Raw genomic sequence first — 15,058 nt, 5'->3', positions numbered from 1 at the left:
CTGATATTCAGTACAGCATAAAATACCGTCAAAGGCCAACGTCTAGAGTTTCTAGAAACGTCGTACGTGGCACACATTTGATCCACTGTGTCAACACCACCCTTACACAAATTGTACGTGGTGATCATTTCTGGTTTTTGAAGATCGCCTGTTGTTTCATCAATCCTGTCGTCATGATGCATAGTAGAAACGACAAGCACAATATTATTTTTTTTGGGATAGTAGGAAACTAACGTTATATCTTTGGTGAAAGCAAAGATACTACTGTTCACTCTTCTTTTTGTGCCTTCAGTTAGCTCAGGTGGTATCTCTCTCTTGTTTTTCCTGATTGTACCAAGTAAGGTTAGGTTATGATCTTTCAATAGTTTATTGGCCAGTGGTATGCTGGTGAACCAATTATCTACCGTAACGTTTCTTCCAGAACCTGTTATTGGTGGCACCATTCGCTCTACGACAGATTCCGGAGAATTGCTGATCTTGAACGGTCCATCAGGTTGTTTACCAGCATATATTTCCAGGTTTTGCGAATAGAAGACTCTTGAATCTACAAGAGCAAAAATTTTAATGCCATACTGGCCTGGCTTGTTGGGTAAGTATTGTCGAAAGGGACACCTACCTCTGAACTTTTCGAGTTGCTCGTCTATTGTTACATTTGCTCCAACAGAGTAATGTACTTTACACTGCTCAACGAAAGTTTCAAAAAAATCTCTTATCGGTGCAAGTTTATCAAATTGAGATCGCTCAGCTCTCGTAGATTTGTCGTCGAAACGGAGACAAGTGAGTAAGAATCGGAAGCGTTGCAACGTCATTGTACTCCAAAATATATCCATACCAGTACCATCTCTCGCCCACAAATCATCTAAATTTACTCTGTTTGCTTTGTAAACACCTGCCATGTACAAAAGTCCAATTACAGCTTTTATTTCTACTAATGACGTATTTTTTACTTTATATTTCTCATGTTCACCATACTTTTGGGACGCATTGTCTATGAATTTGTTTGTGTTACTTACAATTTTCTGCAGTGTGTCGTCACTAAGAAATAACTGAAAGCATTCTGAAGGACTTTTGCAGTTCTTAGCCACACCTCGTACACATGGGAGACGTGTTCTGATAATATTACTCGCTCTTGTTCTTGTATTCGTACGTGGTGCTGACTTGCTCCACTTTGTGGTACCGTCCTTACCTACGTAAAAATTCTCATTTACACTATCAGTATTGTCTAAATCCGCATCTTCTTCAGAATCTGTGTTATGTTCATTTTCACTAGCATGGTCCGACCAACAATCACTACCCTCACCTCCCTCCACATCCGATTCCACTTCTTCGCATTCTTGTAACAATCGCCTAATACGTTCCACTTCAGAACCCATTGTTTGCAGAATACACAGACACTAAAAAAACAATAACAAATAAACTATTGGCTCTTTTTTGTATTTAGTCCGTACATAAAAACAGAACCGTGACTAGTCTGGCGGGGTATGTCAAACCCCAAAGCCAACAAATACGTGACAACAACTTAACAGCTCCAGCACCTACAATTGCAAATACACTACAAACATCCACGATAAATACTTGCCAGGTACACGGATGGACAAAGTTCAGTGTTGCTAAATCGTTGAGAAATAAACTAATATAGTACGACTGGGGTTTGTCACACCCCAACAGACTAACGCAGGGTTAAATACAGGTTTTGTCTTGCGCGGGCATAACTTTCGTTTACCTTAACATAACTAAATTCTGATTGCACCGTCTTGCAGTAAAAGAATCAGAGATTAATATGATATTAGTTAAATTATTGTCCGCCAAGAGACACGACTGATATAGCGTGGGGAAGACAGTCTAATCTTTCGTCTTTTCCCCGGTTTCAACGTTTACATAAAGTTGAGTCTGCCTGGCTTCTACACAATAGCGATTGCTTTCTCGCATTATTGTCCCCGATAATGAAATTCCAGCTCAGCTTGCTGGCAGAAAGAAACAAACTCTTTGAACTTATAATTAACATCTGGATGTATACTCTATATACGAGGTGGGTTCCACTTTTCTTGGTAATTAACCCATAACACCCAAAAATTATAAATACCAAACAAAGGAAAATATTAAGTTTATATACATCCTTGTAACGTGAACACTGCTACACGTTACATACTCTGTAAGGCGTAGCCGTTTCCTTTTGGCGCTAAAGTTTCGATCCACTAAGAAGCGCGCCCTGCCGAAGAACCAGTCAGAGGCGGTCTCGGAAACACCTGGCACAAGCTGATTCGCTGCTTGAATCACGTGAGCGCCATGACGTCATGATTTGTGGCGGGAAGAGAAGAAAGTTGCACCTTACGAACTGTAGCTATCCCGTAAATTTCCTTTACCTTCTACAAGGGTTAAAGGGTACACGGGTCAATGCACGGAAGAAGAGCCTTCTTAATGAATGAGGCAAAACAGAACTGATAAATGAGAAAGGCAGAGAGTGGCAGGGTAGCTTTGCATTTCGCGCCAGTTTGATGTATGGAGAAAGTTTATTGCTATCGACAACCTTGTACAATAGCTGCAATTTATCATAATGACGTCGGAAGTCTGGGTGGAGGAGAGTTATTACGAGAGGCGCCTTCCTTTGCGTGTTCTTCGCGAAGATGTCTTTCGTCTGCTGCTCCAGAATTGAGGAAACAAATAGATGAAGATGATGGAGGAGGGGGTGGAGAATGTGAGGAGGATATTGCTAAAACCGGAACTGCAGAGAAAGGGGGTAGGAAGATAAATTTGCTTCGCCTTTACAAAATAACTTTGTTACTTTATTTCTTTTAAGTAATGTTCTGGTAAGGCTGAATTAGACGAGAATTAGTTACAAAAAAAGCTTTACTATGTAACTTATTATGCTAGGGGGTATTTTGAGAAATAGGTATGTATTTTCGTTTCAGTATGCATACATTTGTGTTTTTAGTTTGCTTTACAGGTGCCTTTTGGTAAAGCACCAAAAAGTCAACCTCACTTCCCTGTAGTACACCCCGCTAGCTGCTTCTTGCAAGCCAACGAGGCTCTGCCGCCTGAATCCACAGTGTGCGAAGTCGTGTTTATTTATTTGTCATGTACATTATCTGTGTAGCACCATCTTTGATGTATTGTTACTCCTGTTGCTGTCAAACTACACAAGTATGGATACCTTTAACACTAGATTAGATTTTGATTCATTGAATTCTTGTTTTAAGTCTATTTTATGCACAGAGAGGCTAATCGAGATTAAAGTGGTATCTGAACTATTCCGCAATATGCCCCCACCGGGAATTGAACACTCGGTTAGGTGCCGTGTTACATTAATTAGTGTATTACACCAGTTTTAGTGGCCAAAGATGGATTTAGTGAGAATCACTACTGTGTCACTGGCAACACTGCCGCCAGGCACTGTTTTCAGAAGATAGAGAGAAGGGATGAAAATTATCTGGAATGGAGGTAAAAGCTTAGCACTGAGTCACCTCTATTAATTTGACCATATTTTCAAATATTAGGACCAATTTTGAATATTTTGAGCACAGTGTATTATTTACAAATACATGTCCAAGCGAAGTCAAAATGTTACATTTCGACATACAGCCACCTCGAACGTTATCTTTAACGTTAATTAGCGCTAATGAGGTTGGTCCATCTAATTTCCCTGCCCAAGGAGAGATTTCGCTGGATGTCGTCCGCCTATTTATCTGCTAATTGCCTTCGATCGTGTTACAGTTCGCTCGGCCGACGCTGCAACGACCTCCCACACTGTGGCGTCAGAATCGTCCATCTTGTGTAATGACGTACTTCGTTGCATTTAAGTGAAATCTGGAAATGTTGAACCCCGCGCCACTCCTCGGAAAATATATACGAGGGTCGATGGATAAGTGCGTCACCGTCATACATCTTCTTGGCCAGTTTCTATATTTAATTTTAAAACCATATCTCATTAAATAGACGTTTCGGGCTCAATACGATGAAAGAGTATTTAATGACATAATATTTCAAATGAAATTAGCACAAGATTGGTTATTCTCGAAACTGTTGGAGAAAATCAATTATACACGTCATTCTTCAGAGTGAATGTGCACAGAGACTCTCCAATTATAAGAATGCGAGAATCTTTTGATGATGTTTCATTATATGATATGGCCTTTTTTAAATATATAGGTACAGTGGTTTTGGGCCCAATTTTTTTAAATTGTTTGAACTGCAACTGTTTTTTCTTGTGAAGCTCACATATTGCATGTTAAAAATAAGTGATACTATTTAAATTTGTTTCCATTGTACAGATTATATATGATATGCTCAACAGTAGTGAGACCTCTGTCTTGTACTAGACAAATATGTGAATTTATGAATTATCGTTCTGCTGCAATTTATGTTATTGTCTTTTTCGCTTGACAGTACGTTGTGCACAAAAGACCACCATTCAATGCAGCTACTTATTACTCTGATGGATACTGGCTCACAACGAGCTCACCATCATTATTTCAATCACCGAATTTATTGGCTCTGTTTGAAGTTTATTTTTGGCGGCAAGACAGTGGAGTGTACTTAAAATTATGTTTTAGAGTTCTATTTTTCAAGATAACTTTCGCTGCCTGTTCAATATATATATATATATATATATATATATATATATATATATATATATATATATATACCGACGACACCGGCCGATACTTTCCCGCCATTTTGGTCTATCTTTAAAGTAGTATGATTATCCTGGAAAGTATGCAAAATTCGAAGTTTCTTTTTTTTGCACCATTTTTGAGTGAAAAAAATAAAATTTTGCTATAACATACCATGTAATTTAATAATCCTGATGTAATTATTGAATATTTTAAAGCAAAAATTTTGGTAAATTGATGCACAGTGAAATATTTACACGCTAATATTATTCAATATTTTGAAAAACTCTTGATACTACAATTTTCAAGTATTGGTGCCGGTGGTATCGGTGAGAGTATCGGAATCGGTCCAAAGTGGTATCGGATCAGCCCTAATATATACAGGGTGACTGGTAATTAGATATATTATCTGAAAGGGGTTAAAGTAGAGACAATTTGCAATAAATTTGACCATATGATACCCCGTCCGAAAATTAGTAGTTTTCGAGATAATCGAATTTCAATTGCTTTTTTTAAAAAATGACAATTTTCCACATAAAAAGAATTGAAAAAAAACTGCTCATTGTATGGAACTTATTTCAGCGTTTTCTGATAGCTAACAAATAAGTGGTTCGTTGAAAAAAAGGTTTTTCACAATTAACAATCACATGTAAGTAACGGGTAGGTCTAAACTTACTAGTGATGATAAAAAAATGCACTCTTAGTTTACTTGGCAATGTATTGATAACAAAAATGGTATGACACGAAGCGTACAAATTACTTAAATTACTTCCTTGTGACATCTGCTATCCAACAAGGTTCAAATGTTGCTAACATACACATTTGTGTACAAGAAATAATACTTCATTCATCTTCATGTGAATGGAATCAATGAACAATACAATTAAAGAACATTACACGCAGTGGCGTGGCGTGGGATTTTTAAAAGTGTTACCGGTTATCAGCAGGACATTTAAGGGAGGAGCCGTAAGACTTGGGCGCCTTCCCACCTCATGCACCCCTCCCCCCCAATGTCTTCCAAGTAGTTCATATAATATTAATCTGGTACGTCTGCAATTCAATATTAGATTTTGGTAAAGTTATTAATCAGGAAAAAAAATGTTGACAAGGACTGAAGTGAAATCGCAAACATTGGTTGTTTACACAATGATACGTAATTTGATACTTACAGAAACATCGAAGGCTACTTATAGAGCAGATCGATCCGACGACTCTTTTTTGAAAATAGTTATATGATGCTGGGGTCCCGGGTTCGAATCCTGGCTTGGGCATGGACGTTTGTGATGTCTATTCATCAATTTCATCATATCATCACTCATCCCCATCTTCGCAAATTAGCCAAAAGTGGCACAAGCGAAGCAAAATCAATCAAATCAAATGAAAAAAGTTATATGATACTGTCATAAAGTGAAGTTTTTCATTTGAATTTGAATTTTTGGGTACGTCATGGTCATGGTCCTTGTTATCCACACCTGAATTCCACACGTTTTTTTTCACCCGAAAATAGAGTACATGGCCAACAAAAGAGTTTCGACAACTGCGCACATCCACATAACTACGGATAGTCGTTATACCACGAAACATTGAAATGTCGGTCATATCCAGCAGACGACTTGGTTTCTAATCGTTCAAAATAGGCTTTGGCCTCCCTTTTGCCACAATTTCGCTTTTTTCTGCAAAAGAACGAACCAAAAGATTGCTTCAAAATATCTTCTATCGCACGATTACACACACTGTTCAGATAGGATGAACCCCCCACCTCGGAACTCGGAGCAAGCTCCATTCCGCTTGTTAATTAATTGACAATGCCCGAAAACAACATAAAGACGAAAGACACCACTCACAAAACTCGCACTGCACAGTTCCTCCCACAAACCGTTGTTTACTTTTGTAACACGTGAAGCACCCTCCTTGCCCCCCCCCCCCTCTCAGCATCGGCGATTCCCCAATATTTCCTTCGGAACCTGCAAGAAGTCCAGTTCTACTACTGTTGCCATCTTAGTTCTTTTGAAACCAGATTTGCCCAAATCGCGAAACTTTTCGTTTCAAATAAGACGTATGTAGAGTAGATGTAGTCTTCATCTGTTTCCTAACTACTCCCACTCCCATGTTTCGCTAAATCCACTGAAATCTCATTTCTGACACCACTACTATTTCGTATATTTTACGTCCCTTGCTACCTTTAACGCTTTGGCTTTATAGGATAATCGTGACGATGAAGATGCATGGTGAATTATTGAAATAAAATTATTATTTCTTCGTGTATGTAATTATTATTTTTTATAATTATGTAAGTAAAATAATAACAACGAACATTGAAATTACCATTTCTTGCTGAGGATTCGAACCTGCGACACCTGACACTTCAGAGCGTGCTAAGATAACAATCGGAAAATTATGCTTGTAAGTAATGTTTTCACCCAAAAACAGTTCTACCACCTCAAAAACATTGCTTCATTCCGAAATTATCGCATTCCTGCGACAACGTATGTCAATCTCAATCGGCCCTTTCAACAATTATCACAAATTCCTGTAACCGAAATAGTATTATATGTGTGAAATATAGAATTTTAGGTTGACATTTTTAGAAGGAAAGCGGACCCCTTGACCATACCCATCCCTCTCCTCTCCTTCTCGCCCATGATGTCGAAGAAGGACAAAGAGGACTTTCGTAATCGCTGATATTTAGAGTAAATACAAAATATCACTTGGTAGTTTGCTTTTCCCCCAGTGCGATTTGATTTTTTAAAATTTTGATTTGGCGATTTAAGTCCACTCATGCACAGTAATGTTAATAGGGATAGTTTAAAGTGGGATCCGAACCACTTGTGCCTCCACCGGGTATCAAACCCGGGATACCTTGATTACAAGGCGGCGACGCTACCACTGCGCCATCGTTCCCCAGTGTGACTGGACACCTTCAAGTAAGATAGACCCGATTAGGCGACTTAGCTCTTTTCTGTCAATTGAATATGGCAACACTGATCTGTATCCGGTAAGGATCACCGGCAACTGCGGCGGCTAAACAGTCATGCCAATAACCCGCCTCCTCCTCCCGCCGTAACAGTCTTTGCCGCGACGGAAAGTCTTCCTTGGGTTGGCTCAGGGCCCTTTCCTCATGTTGCCTGAGGAGGGTACCGGATCAGTGCTCCTCTTCGCTTTTGCAGGTGTCAGAAAAAATGTCAGTCTGCAATATTTACTTTACGACAATATTACCAGTTTATGTACGTAATAATATTTTAAGACGGGTTCTTCAATTCTTTATATTTTGGTGTTACCTGCGGTAACAGCGGCTACATGCACGCCGCGCCTCTGATTACACGTCTTGCTCAAAGTGGGCACCTTCGTTACGAATGCAGGCACGCAGGTTTTTACGGACATTTGGTCTCTTAACTCGTGATGTGATGGTGTCCTTGATGTGTTGACCAGCTGTTAAGATCTTCTCCCTGAGCTCTTCTTGCGAGTTTACAGGTGTCTTGTCACGTGGCTCCAAATGTAAAAGTCGCAAGTCTTCAAATCGGGATATCGAGCCGGCCATGGAATCGCGCCGCCTCGGCCAATCTCTTTGGGTAATTTTCATCCAGCGACTGTCACACGTCCAGGCAGAAGTATGGATGGGCGTAATCAACTTCATTTGATCGGGCCATTTGTCCTGCCCCAAATCTTAAATGGCATCACTTATGAACATTTTTTGAGGAACGGGATGGCGAATTTGTTGGATGATGTGCCTCTAGCTACAAGACGTGACTTGATTTATCAGCATGATGACTGCCCAGCTCGATCCCCCGATCGATTTGACGCCTTGCGACTTTTATATTTGGAGCCACATGACAAGACACCGGTAAACTCTCAAGAAGAGCTCAGGGAGAGGATCTTAACAGCTGGTCAACGCATCAAGGACACCATCACATCACGAGTTAAGAGACCAAATGTCCGTAAAAACCTGCGTGCATGCATTCGTAACGGAGGTGCCCACTTTGAGCAAGACGTGTAATGTTCTTTAATTGTATTGTTCATTGATTCCATTCACATGAAGATGAATGAAGTATCATTTCTTGTACACAAATGTGTATGTTAGCAACATTTGAACCTTGTTGGATAGCAGATGTCACAAGGAAGTAATTTAAGTAATTTGTACGCTTCGTGTCATACCATTTTTGTTATCAATACATTGCGAAGTAAACTAAGAGTGCATTTTTTTATCATCACTAGTAAGTTTAAACCCACCCGTTACTTACATGTGATTGTTATTTGGGAAAAAACTTTTTTCAACGAACCACTTATTTGTTAGCTATCAGAAAACGCTGAAATAAGTTCCATACAATGAGCAGTTTTTTCTCAATTCATCTTTTTATGTGGAAAATTGTCATTTTTAAAATAAAAAAACATTGAAATTCGATTATCTCGAAAACTACTAATTTTCGGACGGGGTATCATATGGTCAAATTTATTGCAAATTGTCTCTACTTTAACCCCTTTCAGGGAATACATCTAATTACCAATCACTCTGTATATGTAATTTTTATATGCTGTGGTTTTGTGAATTTCAAAATACTCTGATTAAGGAAAAACAGGTATATGGTTACATATGTTATTTAAGGAGTAATTGAACCATTCATATGATGACAACATTTAATAAATTTTCCTCCGTTCTTTCAGGTAGATGAGGATCGGCGCCAGGAGGTCCAGGTGATAGTGCACTTAGCAAACAATGGTGGGGCCCTGGGGGGATTGCTGTGCGCCCACTCCGACCCCCGCCCCACGGGCAGACCCCCCTAATTCCGGACCCCCGTTAGCCTCCGTGCAGGCCCTGGAAGAAGGACTCTCGACCGCAGGGACTTTGACAATCGCTACAACGACGCCACCAACGGCGAACGAGGAAAGCACGCAAGACTTGAGTCTGTCTGTTCCGCCGTTCAAGGAGTCTCGTTTGTGCCTGTTTCTCATGTTGTTTCTGCTCCAAGTCGCGTTGATGTCAGGTGTGCAAGGACGCAGAACTCTGAGCGCGCCACTCACCAGGCCGGTGTAGCAGCGCATTGTGGTTCTTCTTTTGTTTTTGTTTCTTAGTTTCCTTCTCTCCCCTTTTCCCCTTCTCGGCTTCGTTTTTCCTCCCTCAAAGCTCTTTCTCGCTGGGGCGAGGATGTTCCCTGGACGCGGGGGCGCCAGCGTCTATTATAGCGGGGCAGACGAAGACTCGTATTTCACCGTGGAAACTCTGACACAAGCTGGAATCATTCTCGTTATGGGAGTGGTCATCATCGTTTCCAACGTTCTCGTCATAGCAACCTTTCTCACCACTCACGGTAAGTTTGACAATCTTATTATTATTATTATTATTATTACTGTTGTACTATTATTTAAGTTGTTGCTCGTCATTGTACCTTGCTTTCTTATATTGACCAATCCTTTACTTCCTCACTACGATTAACTACGGTTCAAAGCTTCTGATTCTCTCCCACGACACGTTTCGATTCAAGGTCGAGCCTCTGCTTCCCCTCCATAACCCGTTCCGACTTAAGGTTGAGCCTCTGCTTCCCCTCCGTAGCACGTTTCGGCTGAAGCCCGTGCCTCTGCTTCCCCTCCGTAGCACGTTTCGGCTGAAGCCCCTGCCTCTACTTCCCCTCCGTAGCACGTCTCGGCTGAAGCCCGTGCCTCTGCTTCCCCTCAGTAGCACGTTTCGGCTGAAGGTCGTGCCTCTGCTTCCCCTCCATGACCCTTTTCGACTCTAGTCGTGCCTCTGCTTCCCCTCCGCCACACGTTTCGGCTTAAAGCCGAGCTTGTGCTTTTCCTCCATATGGCCCCTTTCGAATCAAGGTCGAGTCTCTGCTTCCCCTCTATGATTCATTTCGACTCAAGGTCGAGCCTCTACTTCCCTTCCATGGACCACTTCAGCTTGAGTTCGAGCCTCTACTTCCCCTCCATGGACCACTTCAGCTTGAGTTCGAGCGTGGTTCGAGCCTCTGCTTTCCTTTCATGGCCCGTTTCGGCTCAAGGTCGTGCCTCTGTTGATGAATAAGGTTTAAAATCTTTATTTGTTGATAGTGAGTTAAAAAGGTAATCTTTTGGATCTCCAGTCCACATTTCCAAATTATTTCCGCTATTCATTAACTCCTCGTGCATTCAGGATTGTAATTTGTATTTTATCTGGGAGTTTATCGCAGAAACATTGGTCCATTCGAGATCCTTGAGGTGGAAACACTGAGGGACATTATATGGCAACACTGCACGTTTCTTAACCCCCAGTCACCCTTTTCGGAATTCTATTTGCAGAAACGGGCAGAAACTGGCGGGAATTGCGTCGAGGAAACCTGTCTTTTTTTCCCCTCAGGGTGGAAACTTTTCGACAGTTTCTTGTTTTCAAGTTGTCTCTTCGTTCAATTCTCCTCCGTATTTCGGGAAAGGAAAGGAAGGAAGAAAGAAAGCATTCGTGTGCTGAATTCACATCGGCTACTGGAAAGTAGAATCACTGTCGAAAGCGAATCACAGAGGATCTTGAAAAGTGATTAACGGAAGAACCTTTTTGTGCAGCGAGGAGGCATAATGGTTTCTATTTTTTAAACTTACTTAGTTATTCCTTCTCCCCCTTAACACTCTTCAACTCGCTCCCCACCCCCCACACACACACAAGGAGCTACGTAAAATGGGATAGTTGTTCCTTGTTCGGTATTAATCGAATTGAGACTACACCAGCGCCACTTCCACGCTGTGGCGTAAAAGTGAGTTAATAGATACGGACATTTTTTTTCAGATATTGGAATATCAGCGGAATTGCGAAAGGAGTGAAAATTTCGAAATTGAGCCTTAACACTATTTTTTGCAAAGTTTGGGGAATTTCTTTGCTTTATAGCCTATTACTGGGCTATTATTAATTTTGCCAGAAATTCACCCCCTTCCTTTCTTGTAAGCAAAGCACGTCGTGAACACTACTGACGTCATCGTACCTGGCAAAACCTTTTTAACGGCCTTTTTGCGGACGTGCATAGGGTTCATAGGCTCTGAGAGAAGGGGGAGGGGGGTAGAGCAGATACCAGCACGTACAAGCGTCAGTGCTCGCATCCCGCCCCTGTGCAGATGTGATTGATAGTCGAGCGAGATTGCAAAAGTTCCAGCATGCATCAATCTTATTAGCAGGCGTTACGTCACAGCGTGGAATGCTACGAGAGCATGGCATTGATTGATAATTGCCGACAGTTCCCTCTATATTTTTTCGGCTTTCTTCCGGTAGGAACCCGTCCCAAAATAAACTTTTAGGAAAACATCAGAGATAGAAAAAACTAGACTGAATTTGTTTCTTCCGATGATGAATCATGTAGTGTTTTTACTGTAGTGAATTAAAGGCACTTCTTTTAAAGATTTGGCACATTTTTTTGTCACTTCTCTTTGTTTCAACCCGGCGATATGTCGGAAGAAATAACACATCGCTTCATTTGATGGTCGATGTTCGTTTGATTGATCATGCTCGTTTCGGGGGCAACAAATTATATTGGATGCTTACACCGCAAGGGTCATGCTGTATATCAGGGAAAACAATTTGATGAATTGCAATCGTAATGCGTGGCTTTCTGAATTGATTAATTTCGACGGGATTACTTATTTGTCCGATTATTTCGCGCTACTGGATTAAGAGTGATAATAAATACAGTGGTGTCCATCAGGTGCCTGCAGTCTCGTATCACTCCTTGCTTTCGTTTTGAAGCCAGTGGGCGGAGCTTAATGACTTCAACAGACAGAAGAACATCGTATCGGCTGCTGGAAGGAGCATGGAAGTAGGCTACAACTACAAACGCAAACTCGAGGTTTACTTTACACATAAATACTACAAAACAAAAGATGACGAGCGTTATTTGCTTATGGAATATTATTCCTTCAGATTTCCTGTCACTTCTGTTAGTACAGCCGTGTGTTGAGCAGGCACCATTGCTTCCTAAATCTTATTAAAAGTACACAAAATTACATTCTTTCTTAGGGCGTCTTCGAATGTTTTGGTCTGACTTCTCCGATTCTGTCACGTGACGCGGCTTCAGAAACAGCGCGCAGGGCTTATTCCTCCCTTTCTTACCTCCATGGTGTCCATACTCCTTAATCAAAGGCGCCACCAGAATTTTTCGTAGGGGGAGGGGGTCAGGTCATTGATAAAACTTTTATAGTAGAAATAATAACAATGATAGTAAATTGTATTATCATGGTTATGATTATTATTATGCAATAATAACTATTATATAAAAATAACATTCATTCCAAATTTATTATTATTACTATTATTATTATTATATTCGTGGGGAGACTATTATACTGGATCCACCATAGGTGTGAATATTCAGCACAACTGTTTTCCATTATTTTTATATTTCATACAGTTAGTCCACTGAAATGCATAGTTATTGCATTTTGTTTTCAACTTTTACACACCTACTTCAAGAAAAGTCTTTCAATGTAAGGGGAAATTATGGTCTTACAAGGTTTATATTGTGTGACCATTTGCTGAAGAATCATTTCTTTCTTCCCTATTTCATCTATGGTCACTGCTACTTCTTGTCTTATTTCTTTTTAAAATTGTGAATAAAAGGATTGGTCACCTATTTTTGGGAATGTGTGGCGATTTCCTAAACCCGAAGGCTTGTTTTCGCAGCAATATCAGTTCTGCATCTCTCCGTCCTGAACAAGATCAATTCGGTCTTCACTATCCTTGTCAATTTGCTTCAGGTCTGTCTCATAATTGCCAATTCCATCTTCGTGGTGATCTTCACACAGTTCTCTTACCATTAGGTTTCCCAAAAAGAACCCTGTAAATAGTGACGTGCCCAGGATTTTCAAAAAGGAGCCATTACATATACTTTTTTAGTAGTCAGCCCTCATTTTGCCATCTTTCCCTGCCTTTGGCGTTCTTTTTCTTTAGGAATACTGGGCCAAAATGGGCGTTATGACCCTTACCAACAAACCCCCGTGGGCACGCCACTGCCTATAAACTTTTCTATTCTCTCCTATGCGTGCTACATGGCCTGACCACTATAGTCTTCTTGATTTAATTAATCAAATATCTTTCAGATTTTAATTTTAAGAACATTTTATTTCAGACTTACTTAACCGTATCAATCCACAGGCAAAATTACTATTAAAATTAAGTTCTTTGATAATATTCGAGAAAGATATAGAAGCAAATTATTGTTATTATTATTAACAATATTTCCAACCTTAATTTTATTAACATTAAAACAAAATAATTAGTACAAATCTTTCTCGGAAGTATCCACTATTCCACTATTGGATCTAATGAAGTTTTACATTTGTGAATTGTTATTGCATTTTGCGACATCTACATTAGAAATTTTCTCAACTACAGAATTTTAAAAAATAAATTCACAAGTGTAGAATCTCTGTGTAATGAACCTCTCAAATTAGTTGATCAGCTGATACATTTTTTAATAAGAGACTGAAGAGGTTCTGTTCAATGTCGTATATTTTCCAATTCTATGAACATTTGATATTAACTTTATTGCTATATTGCTCCATTTTTAAAAGCAAAAATTGAACATTTAGAATATTTGTTATTTATCGTTGTGACATTTGAAAGCACAAGACGATACTTGCACCTTGAACAAATTAACATTCGAAAATCTCATGCAATGTTTGTTAGAAAATAATCCGTGACAGGCAGAGTCGGCGTATGGGCCGAGCAACCCGGGGGCCGGGGCACCGCCCTCGAGGCACTTAGTAGATCCAAAACCTTATTTGTGATTATATACACGTGGTTACTTGCATTAAAAATAGTTGGATTTTGTATAGACAAGAATTGATTGAAATTACTGCTGCAAAACTTCATGAATACACGTATATTGCAAGATCATGTAGAAATTTAAGCCAAGAAATTACTCCTATTTCAATTTTATTCTATTATTATATAAATACATACCTACAATTAAAGTGTTTAAAAAATAGGACTATTGTTTTTCATAATTAAAACCGTAAAAATAGAAAACGTTTGTGGTTTTTATTTGGTAGAGGTGGAAAACAGAGGGCGCCAGATATCCACCTCGCCTGTGTCAGGGGTGGAATCCTATCTTAGTTTCTAGCGCACTAGAGTGTGTTGGGGGTTAATTCCCACCATCTTTCCTGTTAATTCTCACTCTGTTCGCCCCTGCAAAAAGTCCTGAACTGTCACAAGTATGTATGCACAAATAAACAAACGCAAGATAAACACATACCTAACACTATTCCTAGCAAACAGTGAATTCCAAAAACGGCAATGAATCTACGATGAAATGCCATGCTAATACTGATATGACAGGGCTGAATTTATCGGCTCTACGCACTAGCTTGTCCTGCACGTGAAACAAAAGAGAAATATCACGGACACAGCCATATTTTCTGCACTTAATACATGGTTACGCTGAAATGCGGTCAGGTTTAAGGGAACGCGTGCTGAATGCAGTTTGTATCTGTCGACGAGA

At 40.0% G+C, this 15,058-nt stretch overlaps 1 protein-coding gene across 1 annotated transcript in view; it reads left to right on the top strand.

The window, feature by feature from the left end:
* The window catches only part of DopEcR (G-protein coupled receptor DopEcR), a 177,063-nt gene that overhangs the window by 110,243 nt on the left and 51,762 nt on the right, over positions 1-15,058 (top strand). Inside the window, exon 2 of the mRNA XM_083144552.1 lies at positions 9,270-9,913. Coding sequence (XP_083000678.1) covers positions 9,751-9,913 — 163 coding nt within the window. The 5' untranslated portion in view covers positions 9,270-9,750. The remainder of the gene's footprint in view (positions 1-9,269; positions 9,914-15,058) is intronic.

Source organism: Lepisma saccharinum, chromosome 23 (assembly GCF_977018435.1).
Source record: "Lepisma saccharinum chromosome 23, izLepSacc3.1, whole genome shotgun sequence".
NCBI classification, from domain to species: Eukaryota; Metazoa; Arthropoda; class Insecta; order Zygentoma; family Lepismatidae; genus Lepisma; species Lepisma saccharinum.
Note: the sequence above shows the minus strand (reverse complement) of the source record. Positions and strands in the feature narration are given on the sequence as shown.